Source organism: Centrocercus urophasianus, unplaced genomic scaffold (assembly GCF_019232065.1).
Source record: "Centrocercus urophasianus isolate 14NV4802_14NV808 unplaced genomic scaffold, USGS_Curo_1.0 seq_21, whole genome shotgun sequence".
Lineage (NCBI taxonomy): Eukaryota > Metazoa > Chordata > Aves > Galliformes > Phasianidae > Centrocercus > Centrocercus urophasianus.
The window spans coordinates 19,942,248-19,965,913 of NW_024884767.1; the positions used below are offsets into that span (position 1 = coordinate 19,942,248).

The window sequence follows — 23,666 nt, forward strand, 5'->3', positions numbered from 1 at the left end:
TTTATACAATTGTTACTGCAGTTTAGAACTGTAGTCTGCAGAGTTAGTTTTATTTCCTTTAAGTGTTAAGTTTCCTTTTTAAGTGTTAATCACACAAGATTATTTTTGCTTCTTTGTTTTGCAGGAACAATACTGAAATGATTGACCAGTTAATAATAATTGGTCAAAAAATGGAAGAGTGTGGATTTATTGTACTTTAGATTATTTGTAATAATTCAAAGTGTTCAATTCTTACTGTTGTCAGACTGCTTAACAGCACTATTCCATGCTTTCTCCTTATGAATGGATTTTTTTATTGTAGAGAGGAGCACAAGGAATGAAAACATGCAAATTAACAAGTGAATTTTTAGTATGTAATTTGGGAGTTTCTTAAACAGGCAGAAAGTCCAAGATGTAATAATGCATTAAGAAATTACTTTTAGTTGCTTGTGACTAAGGAATCCGTAACCATGAACCGAGTTAACTCACAGACACAGGGGAATTGAATGAATTTGTTCCACTTCCTCAGTGTAACAGTGAAAAAGGAAAGTGTGCATTCCGTGCATTCTATTGAAAGTGAATTTCTCCTTGCTGTGCACACACTGTCTGACTTCCTGTTTTGCCCTAACCAATTCAGAAACACAATAGTATTGTGCCTTCTGTGAGCTGTAGTAACTGATCACACCTAACGTGTGACTGACGCGGCTGTCTTCTCTGCAGTGGAGCTGTGGCCATATAGTGGCTGTTAGATGATCATTAACAAAATAAGGCAAATCAGGAAGAACTTATATAAACCACAGTCAGGATGGTTTCAGTTTGCCTATGTGTGATTGTGTTTGAATTCCGCTTCCAAATTTGTACTGTATGCTGTTGTTTACCGGGATGCCTTAGGAGATAAACATGTCTTCAGGCTCTCATGTCCTGTGCTTTTGCATTGGTGTGTTTTACAAGTTATTTTACAGTTTTGTTATCAGGTCTTTCACTTCTGAATCTTTGAACTTTCTATACAAATATCAATACGTTGACATCTAAAAAATAGACGCACCCAGAGCAAACAGCCACAATACATTTGAAACTGCAGTTTAGGCAGGAACTTTAAACTTATTAGAGCACTATGCTTATCTTTAGCTAGCTGGAACAGGAGCAAGCCAAATGTCCCATTTACATGGGCATATGATTCACAAGCAATTACACTTCTCAGCACTGCTGTTGACTCTGAGCTGTAGCCAGAACAGCTTCCAGGCATCATTTCTGAATCAGATGCTCCCCCATCAGCAGTTGTCTTCAGATTTTGCTGTAGTTTTTTTTTCTGACTGTTCAGATCACTAGGTTTTGTTGTATGTTTTGTTGTTTTTTTCCCCTGAAACCAGCTCTGTGCTTGCTCTTAGTGAACCTCTCTGCCAACTGGGAAACATGCAGCCCAAAGAATGTGTTAAATACTTCCCTCTAAATATCAGACTTCAGTACCTCCCTGATTTGGGCTAGGTCACATTTTATTTGACTGCAATTGGTCCTTCAGGAGAAAAAAAGAAATACAATTTTTAAATAATAGAAGTGGCTTTTATGCTATCCCAAATGCATTTTGTGATTGACAATATTAGTATTCTTCTTTACATTCAGAAGACAATTTAGTCTTTAAACTGCTTTTTGAGAAGTTTTCTTCAGCAGTAAATAACTGATGAAGTGCCTGAAAACAAAAACATCTTTGTTTCTGTGGTAATTGTGATGAGATTGAGCTGTCTAGGGTATCCCTTGCTACTCCATCTTGAATATGCTGCAGGATAACCTTACTTCTAGCTTCCTTTATCATAGACTTTAGCTGTAGCTAGACACAAGATGAATTTTTTTTTGAACGCCAATTTTCATTTATCATGTTCACAAGATTTGACAGCAGAATTGACATTGGCTCAGTGATTTCTGATAAAAGAGCTTCTGTTTATTCACTTATATTTTAATTGGAGCATCTCTCAGAGTAAGTTAAACAGGGAAATAAATGTAGAACAAACAAAAGGAAACTTTTGCGCAAGGCCAGTCTTTGTTCCTGGTAATGAGAGAACAGGAGCATTCCTGATGCATGCATTATCTTGCTTGGGAAGACGGGGAAGTGTCGCACTGTAGTGCTTCAGAGTGCACCTTACAGTTGCAGGAAGGGAGAGATCTCTCAGAGAAGCAATCAACCCTGTGGAGGGCAAGGCTCGTTATCTCACTGGAGAACATTTTGGGAAGGGACAAAGCACTTCTGACTGGATTGCAAAATTTTGCTTGCTGATACAGAGCAGCAGGTACTGAAGAGGTTGTTTGCAGTGGTCAGTTTCATAAAGGACCCTCCTCTCCCCATTCACTTTATTTCTACATAGAAGATGCACCAATTCCACTTACTCTAGAGATTGGTAAGTGTGCCAGTTCTATCACATGCTTTCCTGATCTGACTTTTTTTCCTTCAGCTGAGACAGACTACAAGCCTCCACAGGTGGTAATGTTAATTTCAGGTAAAGCAAACATTGTGTTTTTTATCTGCAATATATTAGATCTTAAATGTATCCATATGGTATTGACTGCTATCCACACCTTAAAGAAATAAAGTAGTAAAGTGGTATGAGTTGAGAGATGTGTCTTTATTAATCTCTGATTTTTCCTAGATGGTATCATGGAGCAATCAGTCGGACAGATGCAGAAAACCTTTTACGTTTATGTAAAGAGTGTAGCTACCTTGTAAGAAACAGTCAAACAAGCAAGCACGACTATTCTCTTTCATTGAAGTAAGTACTTGTCAGTAAAACATAGTAAATGTAATTTAAAAGCCATAACTTCTCTGGTGCAAGAAAGCAAAATTATTCAGTCTGTTGCTGCACTAATTCAGCTCTAAAGGGCTGAATTAGACTCACCCAGAGGGTTTGAGTCTGTCAGCCTACATGATGTATAGTAATAGTTGCTGAATTAAGACCTTGTAATTTTGGTATGTTAAGAGGCTTTTAGTCTTCTTTTGGTGCCCACTTAACTAAATAAACTTGGATATTTTTTTTTCTGGTGCTGATTTGAAATGCTGTCCTGCTTCTGCTTCAGGTTGAATAAATATTTGGAGAGGAGCGGGGTTATTCCTTTTGTAAAAGGCACTTGGTTTATACATGGAAGTAAGGCATTTTGTTGCAGAGGTCAACAGTAAATTGGTTCAGTCATTGGAAATAAAAAGCTCCAGATCAAGAATTAGGGAATAAACATTATTCCAATTCCAGTACTGGTTTTTTGCATCACCTAACTTGGCTTAGCAGAGTATGTTACAGATCTTTGCCTCAACATATGCTCATTTGCATATCCAGCAGATGAAGTTCTAAGATTCTCAGGTTTTCCACACACGAGAACAGGAAGATCCCTGACCTTCATATTGGCTGTATAGGGGCAAAGAAAATTGTTTACTAGCTTTTCTGCTTCCAAGATAGGCTCTGATGTGGAACTGATTTTCCTAGGTAGGAAAGAAAAAGACCTTGTCTCTTTCTTGTTGGTTTTGTTTTCTGTTGGTTTTTTTTTTTAGTGGTGGTGGTTTTGTTTTTAAACCAGTGTTACTCCTGACAGTTTATCTTTTAAATGGTTTATTTACAGAGTTGTTGAAGCACATTTTACTGCTGTAATAATGGTAGTACATAATGGTAACACTTTCAGATACATTGCTGAATTTTGTATATCCTTAGGTTAATTAGAAATAAAGGGTCTTTAGCTTTAGCTGGATAGTCTAAGCAGTAGATTTCAAATTTGTTTTCTGTCTCAATTTTAGACATAGTAAAAGTGCATCTGTTAACCTAGTTTTTAGATTCTGTTCAGATATTTTGTAGGATTCATTAAAATCTTAACTCCTTTGTCATAGTTGTGGTCTCTATATAATAGATGTCTGCCTTAAACTAGAAAAGACTATTTGAGGAATGTAGTTCAGCTCTTGTCGCATTTGTCATTTGATCTGTGCATTCTCTGATGCAGTTTTTCTCTGACTTCATTCAAACATTGGAAGCTTGCTGCCATATGCTTCAGATATATGTAGGGCTTAACTTTTCATATTCTGTAAGTCTTAAAATACAACTTTTGTTATTGAAGCATGTCATAGTGTTTCACTTAATTCTTACCTTGGAACAATGCTCTTGTTATTTAACAAGAGGTAAGCTCTGAGAAAAAAAGACAGTTAAGGTCTAGTGAATCAGCTCCAATGCTTAGTTATCCTTACTTTGCCTGGTGTTCTTTATTTTCTTCATATTTCAGAGATTTGTACAACCGGATGCTGGTCATTAATGGCATTTTTGTGTGTTGTATTTTAGAATCTTCTAAACTAGTGTCACTATTCTTGTGACACTTAATTAAAGCTTCCTCAGCATTTGCTTTATGAATGACATCCTCCAACCTATGTTTTCTGGAGTATACAATAAGATTTCAATACCTTTCAGCAGCTCTTCTGTACATTTATCAAATCCGCTGTCAATCCTCACCTGTTGATGTAACTGTGTACCACTTCCCTGTGGTGATGATCATTCTCCCATGGCATCACAAGAGTCTGTATTATTCTTTCAATCCCGTGGCATTGCACTTAGAATTCATTTGCTATCCATTACCTAGTCATCAGTTTCCTTTTTTTCTAGGAACATCTAGTGACATCCTTCAAATGCCACCAATGTTTTCTCTTAAAATATCTAGTTAAAAAAAAATCTTGCTATTTAATCATATATTAGTTATCGTGCAAACCTCCTTTCTCTTCTAGCAGCCTGCTTCTGTTTTACTTTCCATCTCGCTGACCATTACCATCTGCAAACTACTCACAAAGTTAATATTTGATACTGCTGTTCCCTAACACCTGATTCCTACTCACTGCCATAGAGTTCTTTTCCCCCTCATTCAGTACAGGTTGTATAATCCATTGTTCTTTTCGTGTTCTTTTCCAAATGGAGAGAATTATTAATATTATTATTTTTTTTAATCAGCTTGTGGAGGATAAGGCTTCTGAAAGTTTTGTTAATGGAAGAATTCTTGTTCATTAAGCTCAAAAAGTGACATTCTCAGATTTCAGATTTTAGTTAGAATGTTTGTAAGGAAATCAATTAGGCTTGTGTATGACTACTTTTAGATATAGGAAACGGGCCTTTCAGAATACCAACAACATGCTGCTGTGTGGGGCTCTGATTCCTTTAGCGGTGACTAATCAGTACGTAATGAGGTTATTTTGTGCCAGGTACAGTCAAGAATCTCTTCATTCATTTAATTCTTGTGAGATCTCATACATTTGTCTTGTGGGATTTCCTTCTTCCTTCATTAAAATGTGAAATACAGTGTATGTACTCATTTCTAAACTATGAAATTTTTCACCTTTTCCCACAAATTTCCTCTGAATTTGGCATGTATGTTTCCTTTACAGTATTTGTTGTTATCTCTTTGGGGAGCTTTAGTCTCAAACTCCTTTTACATTCTGGTGAGTTTTTGGTGGTTTTTTTGGTTTTTGTTGTTGTTGTTGTTGTTTTGTTTTGTTTTCATTTCTCTGTATTTCCTTATCAAGTGCATCTTTGCATACTGTTTTTCTGGATATCCTTCCAATTGATAGAATGAAATCTTTTATGAGCGTTGAAAGAAGTGACATCGTGTACTGCTGTTGTACTTTATGTCACAATGGAAGCAACAGCTTAAGGAGTCCTGTGTCTCCCTCTGTGGGATGATAAGAGAGATCTTAAGCTTTTGTCACTCAGTTTTGCGGACTTAACTGAATAAGCTAAGAAGTTGTCTGGTAGGGCTGCCTGTGTTCAGACGGTTTTGCACTCTTCCCAGCACTCCACTTTTCAGTGAGATTTATGAGACAATCTGTTTCACCTCCCATTTTCACCAGGACAGATGTGTGGCTTGTATGGAAGTGCTCAGAAAAGATGCATGGAGTAATTGGCAGGATTAACCACAGGCATAACGGCAGTCAGCCATCCCCTTCTCAGGCTGTACTGGGGAACTGTATAACCTAGTTCATACTGCCACAGATAAAATTACTTCTCTTTGAAGAAAAGAGCCTCTGGAACATTCCAGTGCAAACTGAAGTTGCTGAATGACATTACTGACAGGTAGTTGATTTCCATTGTCATCAATAGAATGCGAGACTGGCTTTCACATCAGAAAGAAAAAAAAAAGATGAAAGAGCTGCAGGAATGTGGCTGCTGGTGTGATCATGGGTGGGGTTGTGTTTAGGAATCTTATGCCAGTATCTTCGGTAATGCCAACCCCAACTTTGCAATAATGCACCTCTCCTACACAGAACAGGACTTGTGTTGCTGTAAAAATCCAGTGCCCTCCTCACTGCGTGAGGCTGGATCAGGACTGGAAAGAGAGGCTTTGCTCACTTTTCATGTACCAGACAGTTTTGGAGGTGCTTGAGGTCTTGTGTGGGAGACCTGTAAGGATTGGGTCTTTTGGATGTTGCTGCTAAATGTGCATAGTGAAACGAACTTTAGAACAGTTTCAGCATCAAAATTCTGTTTTATTTTATGAGGTGTTTATGATGAAATGGAAAGCCTTGACTGTCTTGCAATCTGATAGTACACTATGAAGCTACGTAGTAGTTAGGGGGGAAACAAGTTAATAAAGCTGTAGCACAAAAATAATACTCGCCAGCCATGTGTAATTTGCTCTTGTTACAAAGTTGCAGCCTTGTCATTGTTGCATTTCCCTACAGTAATTACATTAAGATATGGTTCTTGAAGTCTCTTATATCTCTGGAGTTGATAGATGCCGTGGTGGAAAAAATAAGCTGTACTCTGTAAGCAATTCTGGAACAATTTCTGGAGCTGATTGGACTCCACTTGTGCTTAAATGTGCACTGCATACTTGGCCATGTCCTCCTCTGCATGTCTGTGTGGTGTTTTTTGCATAAAGAATAAGGCTGGTGTTTCCAGGGAATGACCTATCAGAAAGCAGTATGTGACAGAGACTCAAGTGTATGCTAATGCAAAACTACTGGCTTTAAAAATGACTGCAGTTTTAACTGTTGCCTGCTGTGTCCAGTAAACTGTCTGCTATTTAAGTTGAACACACTTATAGGAGGTTGTGTTAAAATATAAAATATAAAATATAGACAGTGTCCTTACAAACCACAGTTTGGTGATTCTACTCTGGTCGTCATGTCTTGTGGGAGAGGCTGCCAGGTGTTTGATGTCTGTTTCTCAGAGGCTTTTTGATCAGAAGTGTAGCATTTCTATTTCCCAAAGACTATGTCAGTGGCATGCCTGTAGTATAATTATAGTGACTTCGGTTCTTTTTATTTATATATGTATTTATTTTTCTGCGTAAGATGCTTGCTGGATAATGTGTTACTTATTCTCTCTTCTTGTCAGAAGAGAGAATTTATTTATTCCCTCTTCTTGTCAGAGCATTTGCTTTACCTTGAAGATTAAGAAGTGTCCTGATTGCCTGCCCTGTAATGGTATGTTTTGCAGGAAAGGCTGAAATTTTTATTTCAGGCTGTAGAGGAGATGGCATTTTTCCCTGGCATATGAAGAGAGGAGCTTCCTTCACTTGCCATTTCTAGCATCAGAATTTATTTTGAAAAGTCACTGGAGACATACTCTTTGGAAATGCTTTATAAAACTTTGAGAATATTCCATGAAGTCAGACTACAGCTTGATCTTTTTATTTCAGTGTCATCTTGCTCCTGTGAGAGAGAGAGAGAATAAGAAATAGAAGTTACATTTATGTTTGCCCTGTCAGTGATGTTAAGTAACTGCTCTATGTTCAACTAGAACAGATATCCAATAAGAGAATAATCTTGCTGGTAAATTTAAAAGCAGCATTTCTATTTGTGTGATGTTGCCATGGCTGCAGTGAAGCAGTATGTGAAATATATCTTTTTGCAGATATATCCGTACCGGAATAGGAAACCATGGTAAATAAAAGCTGTAAACAGAGTGAGAGCTCAGTATGTTATTGCTGTTGTCAGCTAAACTCTTCTCTAATTATTCAGTTGTAATTTGATTGAAATTATTGCTGCCTGACTGGCATTGAGCACTGAAACAGTACATTTCAAAAAGCAAATATTGTCGTCTTTTTAAAAACACTGAAGGCCTTTTTTCCAGCAGTAGTTAACTGTGGCATGGTATTGTCATGAGTTGGCATCGGTAGCCTTTTCAGGCCTGTGGGTATGGGTAGCATTCTATTTCACACTTGAATTGAATTTAAGTTGTGAATAGCTCTGTGGATGCATCTTCTAACATCTACTTGATGGGTCATATGCTAATGCTTGCAATCAGGAGAATGGGTAGCAACTGACACAGATACTGATTTTATGTGGTGAGAATGTCTTTGTTTTTATCCTGTTACCTATGGCCAAACTCCAGATCTAATCTGGGATGCCAAAAAAGCAAGTTGGGTAAGGCAGACTATCATAGAGGCGTGTGAAGAGACCTCTCATTAGATAAGGGACCTAGGAGCTTATTCCCATCCACATTCCATCCTATAATATAAAGCCTTGCATACTTTATTTGATTCATTCCCACTAAGCTTGCACTTTAGAAGAACTGGTTATGGACTTGCAATGCCAACCTTTTTTCCCAAAAAGAGAAGATAGAGTACTCTCAGCAATTCCAGGAGTATCCATCTTGGAGTAAGAGTGGTTTCTCTGGGGCTTTACAAATGGAGGTGGTGGGGCTGCTTCTGGAAACCCCTGAGGCCTGTGTTTTCAATTGAGCCACACTGGTTCATGCAGCAACAGACTGCTGAAGAAATGCGAATGAGTCTCTGCTGTGGCTGTATTTGGAACATGGGAAAGCAGTGCTGAAGACGAGGCTGTGAGGCTGAAGAGATAAGGCTTTAGCAATGCATCAGATTAGATTTGTAAAACAAATAATTATTAAATTTGTTCTTGTGATGTCTTGCTGTGACTTTAATAAATTTAATACATTTGAGGAAAGAATTAAAGCTCTGAGGAGCACTTAGCTATCCATAGTCTGCATCATCCCATTAGAGGATGTTCCATTCATCAACCTGGCTGAGGTTTTTCACACTTCTTACATAGGCTTGGGTAGTACAAGTATGACAGACCTGAGTAGTTGTGGTTAACAAAAGCAGTGGAACAGGTAGGCAGGCACATCACTATGGAGGCTTATGGTGCTCTCCTGAATGGATATGCTGAGTACACTGACAGCTCAGAGGTGATGATCTCTCCAGAACTCCAATTCAGAAGATGATGTGCTTTGGACTGTCCATGATCCATTAAAATATGAAAGGATAGTTAGAGTCCAACTGGCCTTTAGAGCAAATGAAAGTTGATATACATCATGTCTTCTATTGGGAGGAAGTGAGAAGCAGGCCAGATGTCTGTTTACCCACATGAGTGATTCCATGAAGTGAAGGAATACATATATTGAAGTATCTGTGAGGGAAAAATAGCATCTATAGGGAAAATATTGAATTTATACAAGTGCATGCACATATGCATGAGTAAACTCACAGTTCATCCATGTTTTGTGTGAAGCACTTGACTATTTAATGCCAACTCCTGGCAAATCCTCTAGTTAGTGTTGAGAGCAAGCTCTTCTGTGAATGTAGATGATTTTTATGTTTATATATATGGAGGTTGACAGTAAAAAAGACAAACTCCAAGCTTATGGAACTGTGCTACAAGTGTTTTTCTTCAAAATATGTAGAAATTGTTGGCATATTCTGAGACAATAAAATAGTCCTTGTGTAATAACTAATAATAATGTATATAAATAATAACTAATAATAAATAAATGTAGATCAGTCACATTACAAAGTAGAAAGGTGGAGATTTAGTTTAGCTTTAAGAAAATAAATCAGCCAATGGAAAAAGATTCTCAGAAGTTTGCTGGACTACTAGCTATACATGGACAAAATTAGAGAACTGAAACAGACCTTTTTAAACTACAGTTCTAAGCCTATTTAAGTGGTACAGGAGCCAAAGGCACTTCTCACATTCAGAAGCACTGTCTTTGCCATTTTAATTCATTATAATGAGGTTTCCAGTATTAGATTAAACTGATACGGAAATCCATTAAGTTACATATGAGTTACTTCGATTTCTGTGGTTGCATTGCTTCATTGATGACCCTGTGTTTTCTCTATTTTTTAGACAACAGTGATTCTACTTAGTCATAAAAATTGGGGAAGTGCCTAATGTGTAGGTGAGTGAGATATGGAATTGCTTTGTGAGGTGAGATAAATTCTAGTAATTTTGTAGCTGTGAGTCTCCAAGATCATTTATTGGCAGAAGTTGCCTATTTAGGTGCTGTGTGCTTTTCCCAGGTAATCATGTTCACCATTGTTCTTTTGGTGTGTTTGTGCTTCTGAGGGACCTTAATCAGCATCTACAAACCAGCATTGTTTTCAGTTCTATCGATACATTTCTGATACTTGAAAAAAGGAAGAGATAACTGAGATGGTGACAGCAATATAAAATCTATCTGTACCTTTATATGATTCTGTAGATTGATTTTATTTTTTTTTAATTTAAAAAAAAAAAGCTTTTGATTTTATGGTGTTTTTTTTTTTTTTTTTTTAACAGTTTTTGATTTTACGGTATTCTTCTCTCTGACAACAGGAGACAAGCTTTAGGGTTTCTGAAATACAGCAATATCCGGCAAAGGGAATCTACAAAAACATTACCTATATCTGAAAAGATAAAAGACAGCAGCACTTGTTCAATTTCATTTAATGTAACAAATGTACAATGGAGAGGTCCCCAGAGACCATATTTTCTGGTATTAGGAAAGCTTTCTGTGTTCTATGGTCTTAGAGAAGGTCAGACACATGAGTGGTTTGTCAGCTTCATATTACGAAAGCGGTTATTCTGCATGTATGAAGCAACCATGGAAGATGCTCCATTTCCAAGTTATAATGCACCTGTAGATAAAACATCTGTTTTAATTTGTTTGTGTAAATGGCTGTAGTTTTAAATAAGTGCTGTTTACCTGGTGAATATTCATTGTGAATATTCATTAATATCATTCATTGTGAATATTCATTAAAAATTGGATATCTCTGGAGGCATTAAATGATCTTTAAAATGTAGATTCATCCGTTGCTCAGCTCAGTTGAAACAAGGATTTTTTTTTCTTGATTATGACAAGTGTTTGAGGCAAAAGATATCATTCTGTGGATGATCTGGACAATCCAGAGACCTGAGGCAGCTGTGTCTTCTTTGGTAGCTCCTCCAGCAGCCACACATTATAGAATCATAGAATTGCTTGAGTTGGAAGGGGTCCATAAACATCATCTAGCCCAACTCCCTTGCAGTGAATAGGGACACCTACAGCTGGATCAGGTTGCTCACAACCCCATCCAGCCTGGCTTTGAGTGTCTTCAGGAATGGGGCACCCACCACCTCTCTGGGCAACCTGTCCCACTGCCTCACCACCCTTAATGTGAAAAACTTGTTCCTTATATGCAATCTAAATCTCTCCTTCTTTACTTTGAATTCATTTTCCCTTGTCCTGTAATAACAGATCCTGCTAAAGCTTCTGTCCCCTTCTTTCTTATATCTCCCCTTTCGTTACTGAAAGGCTGCTATTGGGTCCCACCAGAGCTTTCTCTTTACCAGATTCAACAGCTCCACTCTCTCAGACTGTCCTCATAGGGCTCTAATCCCAGGGATCATTTTTGTGGCCCTCCTCTGGATGCACTCCAACAGGTCCACATCTATCCTGTACGGAGGACTCCACATCTGGATTCAGTACTCCAGGTGAGGCCTCACCAGTGCAGAGCAAAGGGGCGAGGTCACCTCCCTTACCTTGCTGTCCGTACTGTTTTGGGTGGAGCCCAAAATGCAGTTGGCTTTCTGGGCTCTTAGGGCACGCTGCTGGCTCAGGTCCAGCTGCCATCCATCAGTACCTCCAGGTCCTTTTCAGCAGGGCTGTTTAAGTCTCTCTGAATGGCATCCCCCTTCAGATGTGTCCACAACCTTGCTGAGGGTGCACTCAGTCCCATTTTGATAAAGATGTTAAATGGCACTGGTTCCACTACTGACTGATGAGCACCATTTGTCATTGTTCCTCGTGTTTTCTGTGTATTCTTTCATGGTTGTAAGTGCTTGGCCCTCTCATACTCCCTCACTCTTTCCTTAAACTCAGTTTTAATTGCATAAGGCTTAGTGAAAACTTGAGATCCATACTCCTGATACTGTGTCACTGCTGACAATGAAATGCCCAGTTGCAAGCTTCTTTATGTAAGGTCTGCTTTTTAGTAGCAATTAGGGTGGTAGAATAAGTGCAGGAAGAGGTATAGAAGCAAGAGGAGAGCCATCATACTTGTGTTTCAGATGTTCAGCCATGACTTCAGTGCACATCAAGCTCTTGTAGGTGTGCTGTGAAACTTAACAGTAGGAAATCTCAATTTACATGCTGCCTTAAGTTTCAGTCTTTTTCAATGAAATCCAGCCACCTGCTGGACTGTAATAGCTAAAGCACAAGCAAAAGGACAAAAAAAGGACTGTGTGTACATTAGTGTGCACACTTATGAAGCTGTATCTGATGTGAGACCAGTCAAAACTGGAGCAGGTCCAGAGATAGAGTCACTGGAAGGGTCGGTAGATTTAGCTCATGGCACTGAGCCTGGCTGCCCTGCAGAAGAGAAAGTAAGGTGGTGAGCTTTGGAATGCCTTACCAGGAAAGTTCCTAAGAATATGGCTGTTTGTTGGATAGTGAGTCACAAGCTTCAGCAAGGAGTTCTCATTGCATGTAGGGAAGAACTTCTTCCCTGTGAGAACAGTGCAGCCCTGAGACTTGGGTTGGAGAGGTCAGGAAATGTTTATCCTCACAGGTTTTATGAAACTGCCTGTTCAAAACACACAACAACCTGATGGGCAGGTCCTGCTGCAGACAGGGAGTTGGACTGGCTGGAAGCACACATCTGGAGATGTATAGATGTGCTGTAAGCCTTAGCTGAAATAGAATTGAAGTTACAACAATTAACAGCTATTGTAATTCTTAATTTAACAGTCATCTTTTAATGACGCTGTAGTGGTGAAAAAACATTTCCTGGTATTTGAGCATTGGTTTGCGTTAGGAAGTAAAGGTTACAAACTTGACATTGAGCAGTGTGTGCTGACAGAGATGAAAGGTGACTACTTTCTCTAAAAATGGAAGAGGGAAGATCCTGTATGGTTTGGTTTGCCTAGTGCCTTTGTTACTGTGCATTTCTACAGACTTCCACAGAGCTACTCAGAATGCATGAAAACAGCCAGCAGATTTAGATGGCTGATTACTGTCCAGATAATAGTAAGTATGTTGGAAAAGGGTGATCTAGAGATCTGAAAGTGGTTGAAGTATGCTTGCCTGACAGGTGGTGAGGACTCATTTTCTCTGGAATAAATGGTCGGTAATTTCAAAATTAATAGTACAGCTGAGTATGCTTATTCACTGTAATAAAGGTTTCCAGCTTGATATCCTGAAGAGGATAGCGTAAGCTTTTGATCCTCCTAAAATCTATTCCAGTATTTAAATTCATCTCAAAACCCTAAGTACAGTTGCCTCTAACATAGTTTATTTGCTGGCTTTGAGACTGTTGTGGCCACAGGAAATATATGATTCTCAACTCTGGTTTCATCAGAACCTTCAAGATGCTCTGCCATTTTTTTGAGTGATTTTTTAATTGCTTGGCTTTTGTCAGCTTTTTGAGATTCCTAGGGTTTTTTAACTCCTTCAGTTGGGGTCTCCTTTTGCCAAGGCCCTTTGCAGTGGTGTGCACCTTCCTTACACTTTTTCTTTTCAGTTTGGAGAAATGTGACTACTTCTAAATTTTAGATTAAGATTATTACAGAAATGAACTGAATGTGCATAGTGTCAGTAAAACCAGGAATGATCTTTACTTTCTTTCTTGTCAAATAATTTCTGTGCAATTGTTGCCTTCAGTGGGAGAGAAGAGCTGAATTCAGCCTTTTTGTCATCCATGGAGGATGTTGTTTACTAAAACCCTAATCTTATGAGCTTACAGATATACTTGTGGTTTTCCTTAAATGGCATAGGAGAGTGAAAGCAGAGTTTTTGTTGCATGTGAAAATGTAAGACTGATTTGTAGAAGAGGTCCTGTTTTTCAAGACTGATTACATAAGCTCTACGGTAGGTTCTGGTTTTTGTATTAACCTGGGCTCTATACATTTTAGTTAATTTAAAACACATAACATCTTCTTGAAAAGCAGTAGTTGTAATAACAGAAGAAAATCCTAATTCTTATCCCTCTATGCATTTCTAGTCTGCTTTCAGCCTAAATAGAAATTACAAGGAGGTGGCTGTTAGCAGATGAGGATTTTGCCACTTCTACAGAAGTCCAGCAGGCTAAACATTATTCCTGCTTTCTTAGCAGCAGATTAGCATTGCTATAGAGAATAGAGCCTGGGCACAACAGAGCACTCTTCTGCAGAGTACTGGTTTGCATTGGTGCTGCAAACCCTTTTTACAGAGGAAGTGACACATGCTTGTACAGTGGAGATAATGGCTGTTTGACACAGGATGACAATGCTGTGTGTTCTGTGTTTGAAAAAGCAGAGCTGAGCCACAGGCACAGTAGTCAGGTCGGAAATTTGGTTTTTCCAGTAAGTGACTTGTTCAATTGATCACTTATATACGGGGGAAAACAACAGGTTTGTTTTTTGTTTGTTCCAGAAAAGACTTGAATTCATTTCTTTGTTTCTGTAAGTTGCAGTGAAACATTGTCAGTTTTGTTCAAAGTGACAACATGAAACAGCATTCATTTCCAGCATTGCTAGAATGCTTTTCCTGATGCTGCTGCAATGTTGTTGCCTTTTTCCTTGCCCGAGTGGCATTTCACCATAAATGCCCTGATGCAGAAAATCTGTTCTGACAAGACACCACTTTCTACAGCAAAACCTGTATTCAGAAGGCTTGACCAATTTTCCTGATTGTGAACATGAATAATATTTCATAGTTGTTAGCATTTTCTGGAAAAAAAATGCTAGGTTTAGTGCCTAATTAATATTTCCTGAAGGTTCTTTTACCAGAGTTCAGGCATAGGATCAAACAAAGCGCGATCTGATGAGCAGTCTGCACAACCCATTTTCCCATCCTCTCTGGATTTTGAAAACCTGAGGTAAAATGTGTGGGAAAGCTCTAATTCAAAGTCGCTTGGTTTTATGGTTGAGTTGCGAAACATTTTAAACAAGGTGTGACTATTAGTCATGTATCATGTATTGTGTCTGTATAAACACCTGCCCTAGAGAGTCCAAAGCAGTTTGGTACAGAGATCAGTATCCAAGAGTTCTCCAGTTCTGCATTTGAAACTTATGAGAATGGTTGAAATAAGGTAGGAATTATTGTTTTCCTTAGTGTCACTGTGTTGACACTGTCTTTGTTTTGTCACTCTCAGCTGAACAAAAACTTGGGAGAAACACTGTGAAATCATAGCAACATTTGGAAGTCACACGGTAACCATTTCTTACATTAATTAAATAAGGTTCCAGCATATTTTCTTGCAAAGTGATTATGTCAGATCTACATAAGACACTGGCTTTCATCAATGTTCATGTATTCAATTCGGGGTTTCCTTTTAGGTTCTACTTCTTGGTTGTCAGACCTGGAAGCCCAGGAAGTTTCTAGCAACTATTGTTGCTGAAATAATTGAGTAATCCAGATTCCAAAAACATGACAATACATTGTCAAGGGCATGTTTTGCTTGCGCTTGTAAAATTCAAGTGAACACAAATGACACTGCAGAAAACTAAGCAGAAACTGATTTACAGCCACTTCAATCATAGAGCTTTTCCTTCATCTCTACCTTACATTTCAGTAACCTCTGTATTTACTAAGATCAAGGCATGAATTGAAAGGGTTTGGAGGAGATGATGATGGAGGAATATTACTTTCAAGTTTCTTTCTGAACTATATTCCTGTAATTCTAGTCACTGGTCTAACAGAAGACGTGTTGTAAAACAAGTGTAGACATATTCTGTCCATGCCAGTTACTAATGGGCCCTAATTTTCTTTGAGTTGAGGCATGTCAGAAGAGGGGAGCCTGTAAGGCAGACTTCGGAAACAAAAAGGGAAGGGTTTACAGCACAGGATCCCAATCCTGTGATCTCCGAATGGAGATCTTTCAAACCATGTTTGAAATCCTCGGCACTTGAAAGAGCTAAATTCAAGGGCATGGTTCCAACAAGGAATTAAGTGGCTCAGCTGGAAAGAACCTACAGAGATCTTTCAGCCCACCTGCCACACCACTTCCTTCCGAGTGAATTTGTTCTTCATTCTAGAAGACTGGAAATGTCTATCTTGGTATTTCTGGCTGCAACAAATGATGTCTCAGTTAGTTTACTCGGAGCAAGGAAAGCAGATAACAGATTCACAATGTAATTTTTGGAAACTTAAAAGAAAGCAAGAAGGGAGGGAGGAAAACAGAAAATTCAGCTTCTAATGATCTTTGCTTTCGTCTGCCAGTAATCTTGGAATAGCGCTCAGCTTACAGAGTTCTGGACAGCTGGGATAGAAATTAGAACTCACTCCATCGTTAAAAATGTGGTGGTTACTGTTGCGTACAAACACCAGCAATCAGCAAAATCTGTTCATTGTTCGAATGCTGATCTTTCCTCTTCGTCTTTTTTCTTTTGTGAACGTGCATTCTTGTTATTGCAAAGCTTTGAGATCAGCTTCATGTGGCTGCTAGCACCTCTGCTCCTTAGCCACTCATAAAGAAGGACATCAGAAATCTACTTCTGAGGGCTGTGCATTCAAATGGGGTTTTACTGAGTAAAAATAATGCTATTTTGGGGAGAACTCAAAACCACAGAAGTGCAAGGGAGGAAATACAATGGATGTGAGGGGGGTTTTCTTGTTTGGGTTTTCTGCTTGTTTGTTTTTTGGGAGGTTGGTATTTATTTCACAAGAAACTACAATAAGATCTACCCCCATTTCAAACCTATTCAGGTAAAACCTACGGAGGGGAAACTCTGGGTTTGGGGCTGTCTAAACACCAGACTTCTTTATATCTTCTTCAGCAGGGGAGGGAGGGGGGACAAATATGTAGGTGCAGAATCCCAAATTTTCAACAGTCAGAACACTAGGTTAGCATTTCCTACTAGTTTTCTAATAAATACCTTTGAAAGAAAACTAGCTTTCATTGAGAACTGTCAGAGATCTTGCTGAATAATTAGTGGAGATAGCTAAGAATGAAAATAATGGAAGATAACAATGAATACAGTTTTTCATCTCCATGTGACCAGTTGAAAGTTGAATCACCTGGGAAGTTTCACAAAGGTCTTCAATTGCAATTGGTTTTAATAGAAGAGCCTTGGGCAAATAAAATCCCTGGGTGTGTTAGCCTTGTGGAATTCATCTTTCAATGGCTAAGTGAGGCCAGCGTCCAAGAGGGCTACAATGATTAAGTGGTGACATAAATGATGATATAGTGACTGCAGGGAAAGGTTCTTTGATAATCAGTTTAATCCTTCTACTCCCAATAGTTCATTTTGCTTCATTACTGAGTTTTAACAATTGCAGGTCTACACCTCTCAAAAATTATAGTGCAGTCTGATTGAAAAGAGAGTATATGTGTTGAGATACTGATGAGTTAGAATAGAAAACTTGGAAAACAGTGATGGATTTTTGATCCTATAAATATGAATTGCATGTAGTTGACATTAAGGGGACTACCGTTTCTGTAGGATGAAAGTGGTCCCTCTACCTCCGGTCATATCAGTTTTGTATGAAAGATTTTTCAGTCATTCTGCTATGAAATGGATTGATCTAGGGTGAGTGTGGCTTGTATTTTTCATGAAAAATTCATCAAGCAATTACCAGAAAAAGTAAGAGCTGTGAGAGGTACATATTAGCTGCAGGCAGTATGTACCAGCAGCTGCTAAATTACATCATGTATTATTAAATATCTTGCTTTTTAGAAGCAGATTGGTTTTGTTACTAGGGTCAATTTCATTAGCAGTATTTCATAGCCCTTTTGATCAAAAATTGCTTTTTGTTATGGTAATGAATGGTATCCAGCATTGGCATGAATTGCATGTTTCCTTTCAAACACTGCATACACTAATGAGATGCACCAGTGCTGGGGAGTTCTCTGTGATTGCAGTTTGCTCCGCAAACACGTTTTACCTAAAGAAAGAGAAATTGCTGAGAAAATTCTTCTTTTGATGAGAAATGGGACCACTAGAGCTTCTCTGAGCAACATCTCTGAGCTTTGATGGAGTAACATAATAACAGAAGTATTTGTTCTTGCCATACCTCTCTGCTTTGCAGTGAAGGGAAAAACCAGCAGCACAAATGTTCCCTTGTTTGTAAGAAATGGTCTGAAGCTATGACCACTGGACCAGAGCACTGCTCAAGTCAGTTCAGGACGTGCATCTTTACAGACTCCTTGTAGAACTGCCTATGGTGGTAGAATTTTGCCTCGTGCATTGATAGTTAACTATTATTATGTTTAAGCTAAAACATGTATTTAGTTTGCCTTAAGAATGTAAAAAAAAAAATCCTCAACAAAATCTCATACTGACTTGCACCTGCGGGAAGGCGGCAGGCCAACAGCCAGAACTAAGCACAATGCAGATGGAATTTTTTAAGCCCTAGATCTCTGTAAAGGGCTGATCTGAGGAATTTTCCCCAGCTGAAGGCAGCAGGTCTGCCTGCACAAGGCCACACTCTGGGCAATTGCTGTAGGGTAGGAAAGGTGTACCGTGCATAGAGGTCTCCCTAGGACAAGATGCGTCTCATCTGAATGGGGCTTACAGCCTGCATAGACCCAGTACAACAAAGAAGTGACACCTTTTGTTGAGAAATGATGGGTGGTTTTGTGAAAAGTAAATGCTCGCAGCAAAGTGGAAGGGAAGGAGAAAGAGGCTGTCCTCTTGCATGCCTCTAGGTAAGCTCTAGAGTAAAACAAACTTGCTTTGCCTTTGTGCTGGACTGCCTCTGAAGGTTTGCAACTAACAATCACTGTGTGTTGGAGTAGTCTAGACCTGTCACTTAGAAAATGTCTTGTTCTCTGACATTCCCCTGCATTGTGAATGAGTCTGTTGTGGTGCTGTCCTCCTCCTGTACAAAATCATGAACTAATACTTTGTTTTTCTTGTAGGAGCAGTCAAGGTTTTATGCACATGAAACTGACGAAAACCAAAGAAAAATACATCCTGGGTCAGAATAGCCCTCCCTTCGACAGTGTTCCTGAAGTCATCCATTACTACACTACAAAAAAGCTTCCTATCAAAGGAGCAGAACACTTGTCACTGCTCTACCCTGTGGCTGTGCGGACCCTCTAATATCCTAGTCTCACCCCTTCCTGTGGATGGGAGGTGAGAGGTAAGCAGGGTTGCACTAAATCCGTTGTTGGAATCCAGCGCTCAAGTCTATGATGCAGAGCAACTGCCTTTAGACTGAGGCATGTGGGTCATCCACAGAATTGCGTATGGGACTTTGTGTATGGGAATATTATGCTGCAGCATGCCCCTAAAACTGTGCTTCTGTGTAAGAGAAAGAAATCTTACCTTAGTACAGAGAGAGCAGATAGCCTTCCCAGAGCTTCTCTGTGAATGCAAATACTTCCCAACAAAACATTCTTTCTCCGGGGTTTAAACTGAATCAAGTTCTTCTCAACAGTGAAGCACCAGCAACATTTATTCTCTTCCTACCCTTAGAAGCTTTTCCATGTGCAAAAGTAACCTGCCTGTGAGGTTCTTGGTATACCTGAGAAGGAGCTGATAGCAGGCAAATCCTTGCAGCTCAGTGTGGTCACTTAGCTTGGTGCATTTTGTTTTCTTAATGCCCAGAGTTTAAACCCGTGTTTCTTGGGGTAGTCAAATGTGGAAACGTTATTAGGCACATCAAACTTAATGAATAGTTTTGTGAGAGCACGTCATGGTCAATTATTTATGAATAAGGGGATATAATAAAAAAAAAAAGTAGTCTATTCTATATTTTTATCCTTTTTTTTTTTTTTCTTTTTTGGTACAATAATAAATCTATGAGGGTTACTGTCTTCATTTGCAAGTTTCATTCCTAGATGCAGGTGGCTAATATCGTTTGGGGAAGTTGCACCCTGATGTTTTAAGTAGTTGAGAATGAGTCATTTTAATATGTGGGTTAGTATTTATGCATGAGGGTGGTCAAAGGCTTCTAAAAGGCTTTTGTAGGCAAAATCTTCACTTGCTTATTTCATCTGAAACAAACAGTTGTCACACTGAGGTAGCAGACTCAGAAGTGTGTGTTACACTGCCGTTACGCAAGCTGGCTTTCACAGCTGTGCAGATGAGCACAGTGGTATGTAGCAGAGCAGAAATTCAATTTTCCAGTGTGCAAAACATTCTTAAAACATGGTGCCTCAACACACACCTTCTGGCCAGTGTTCATTTTCCCCATGAGCAGAACTCCCCTTGCTGTATTTCATACACTGCCAGCAAGAAGCACTGCAGAAGCTGCTCTCTACCTCAGTCCTGCCAACTCGGTGCCCATTCACTTGAGAGATATTTGGTACATGCTCTGTGTGCTCGTTGAATGCGATAAGTGAAATACTGTAATTGTGCAGCAATTGGAACTGGGGATTCAATAGCCTGGTAGTCCTCACTTTGTGCCATCTCCCACCTATATCTAGAGTGTTATGCATTAACCTATCAGATGTTTTAGTAGCAAACTGGTTTCATGCAGTTTAGGTATTTTACAGACTGCAAAAGGACTGTGAAATTGTGTGTTATTTAATTCAGCTTTTCTTTCCTTTCTTCTCTTTTATGTATGTGTAGAAGTGCAAATCTGAAAAAAAATGTAATGAAATAATCACTTACTGCCTGTAAAAGTAGTGCTTCACTGTATTGTCTAATCTGATAAGAACCTGAAGGAAGTCACATATAATGTCATCAGTGGTGAATGTTCTGCTGCCTGTCTTTTAAACCTGCCTTGTTCTGTTTATTGACATCCAACACAGTCTGAGCAGGAGCGGACCATATGTACATGAGGAGCCTAGTGTCATTCTGTATATTAACAGTCATGAGTCAAGCTGTCCCAGTCTCACATGGAATTCAAAGGCAGAGGTTCTTACTGGTTTTCTGAGAGAAGGGTTGTACAATGAAGTTTACAAAGAGACAACATTCCTCCCCAAGAAACAGCTACTCCAGTTTTTGTGTTCTCACCTTGCACCCTTTGCATTTCCCCAATGCCTTCATTCTCCTCATAAAATCACCCAATTGGCAGGAGCATAAAAGCACTTTAACATCAGCATGTTTTTGCTGGTGCAGGACTACATGAAGGCAGATCTCTCACAGATTAGGAATCAGATTGCTTGCATCTGCTGCTGTCTCTTTTTTTTCTTTTTTGCTTGTGTGACTCTGGCAATGCCCACATGCCTCCTGGGTGAAAGGGATGTGATACTGCCTTTTTCCCATGGCAAAGTGTGTTTTTTAGAATCTGCCATTGTTGCTGTCCTACAACCGTTTTTCTTCTCTTATGGAAAAGTAAGCCCCTACACTCTCTAACAATTAGGAGCAGAAAGCAAAATAATTGTAAACCAACACCTTGCCCTTTCTTACCTATACTTCTTTACTTCTTGGAGAGGACTGTTGTACTGAATTTTTCTTGACACAGGCTGATAAAAAGTCTGTTGAAGCCAGCAGTGCCACTTTATTGCTGTCTGCAGGTTTGGGGTTGGGATCCCAAGCCTGGCACAAATCAGGTCAATGTGCAACACACAGATCTGTATACAGTTTACTACAGCTTCAAGGATCAGACCATGATTGAGCAAAAGGAAATCATCTCAGAAAATGTTGGTTGTCAGTGGGTAGGTTTTTTAATTATTTTTTAAAAAAAACTTTTAGAAAGAAAATACTCAGTAATTGCAGAATAAATAAAGCCAGGATTTTGTTTGCACTGTAATGTTGTCTTTGTTTATTTAAGTGATTGTATGATATTTTTTCCAGTGAAGGAATATTCTTCCCAGACGTTTTAATGTACATTGAAAATGCAGTGTGTTGCGGTGTGTAGTATTGAATATGGGTGGACGATCTCGTAGTGATCATGCCTATATAGCACATTAAAAGTTTATTTTAAAAAAATCATAAACATCTCCAATTTCTTCCTGTAATTGTCAATGTGTACTCAGATTGTTTTGAACAGAACAGTTGAATTGGCTTTTCAAAACATCTTGTATTTGCATGTCTTAACGGTGTACTAAATATTATTGCTGGGCTATAGAAAATCAGATGCTTGGTTCTGCCCTGACTAATTCTTTGGACAGTGTGTATCTTTGCAAGGATGCAACAAAAGCAGCACAGGTGCATGTATGAATGATGTTGCTGTCTAACTGCTGGAGATGCTCACAGAATCCAGTTTATTATTGCTTATTCTGTGTAAATACTGCTGAATCATCTTTTGCAGTCTTTAAAAGAGGTGCTCATTAGGCCTCTGTTTTGGTGAGTATTTCAGCACGGTGAAGACGCCTGAGCATCTGTACGTTGGGAATGTAAGTTTTGTTGGCCAGTACTGCACCTTGCGTTTCATAGAATCGTAGAATCATAGAATCACCAAGGTTGGAAAAGACCTAAAAGATCACCCAGTCCAACTGTTCACCTATTCCCTTAGTTTCCTTCCATAACTGTTTCCTTCCATAACTGGGAAAATTTTTAAGATTTGTCTGAGTACAGCCTTCTGTGGAGGCTGTACTTACCCAGAGATACAAAACACACAGTTTCTCAAAGAACTTGGCCTGTGTCCATGTTCTGAGGAAAAACAGTTGGAGAATGACATTTATGTACTGTTTATCTATATTGCAATGAGGTTCAGGGTTTGCCCTTTCTCTTGCTGTCATTCTGCAGGTTGTCAATGCAAACACTGTTTGCATACTGATGGCAACATCAGTAGTAGATGCAAATGCCACCTTTCATCCAAAGTGTGACTCCATGTTCACCTTTCTGATTACTCTCTGGGGAAACCCTTCCTCAATAGCTGGATGGCAGGGGAGAGCCTGCCTGAATCCTCCACTGCTGCTGCCATTTATTCATACTGACCTTGAGTTGGGGCGTTTCAAAGCTGTGCCACAGAAATGATACAGGTCTGTCTGAGCAAGAGGAGAGCAGACTGAGCAGTAGAGCATCTCCTGTTTTTATGTGGTGTTTCTCTTTTGAAAATGTGGAACGATCACACTACTAAATACTACAGATTGCTTCTTTTTCATTATTCTGGGTTTAGTCTCTTGTGAGAAGGGAAGGATATCACAGCAGGCTAGTTGCTGGACCCTGTAGTTAGTTCAGTTCTTTCTCACGTGTCTTACACTGTCTTTGTGTTTCACTTACTAATGCTAGCAATTCCAAGACAGAAGCACAGTAGCTTAATTGCAGCTTTGCAGAGCAGCTTTGGGAGATTGATAATGATTTAGAGATTACACCTCCCTGTCATCATTTTGTCAGCAGAAAGTTGTTGCTAGCCTGTCAGCTAGAAGTCAACATCCACAAAGCCTGTAGATAAAGAGTTTATTTAAGGTAAATCCAGTGACTCTCTTAGGTCTGTCTGCCAGACATCCTGGACTAGTTCTCTTTCTCTTCCAATCATAGAATCACAGAATGGCTTGGGTTGGAACAGACGTCAGGGATTATCGAGTTCCAACACCCTCACACAGGCAGGCTTGACAAACACTAGATCAAGTACTTATCAGCTGCCCAGCGCCCCATTCAGTCTGGCCTTAAACATCTCCAGGAATGGGACATCCACAACCTCTCTGGACAACGTATTCCAGCA

General features: G+C 39.2%; 1 protein-coding gene across 1 annotated transcript in view; it reads left to right on the forward strand.

The window, feature by feature from the left end:
* SHB (SH2 domain containing adaptor protein B) overlaps positions 1-21,991 on the forward strand; it is a gene marked incomplete at its 5' end in the record, with an annotated part of 71,911 nt that extends 49,920 nt beyond the window's left edge. Inside the window, 2 exons of the mRNA XM_042822769.1 lie at positions 2,619-2,738; positions 19,027-21,991. Coding sequence (XP_042678703.1) covers positions 2,619-2,738; positions 19,027-19,210 — 304 coding nt within the window. The remainder of the gene's footprint in view (positions 1-2,618; positions 2,739-19,026) is intronic.
* Positions 21,992-23,666: the final 1,675 nt, after the last annotated feature.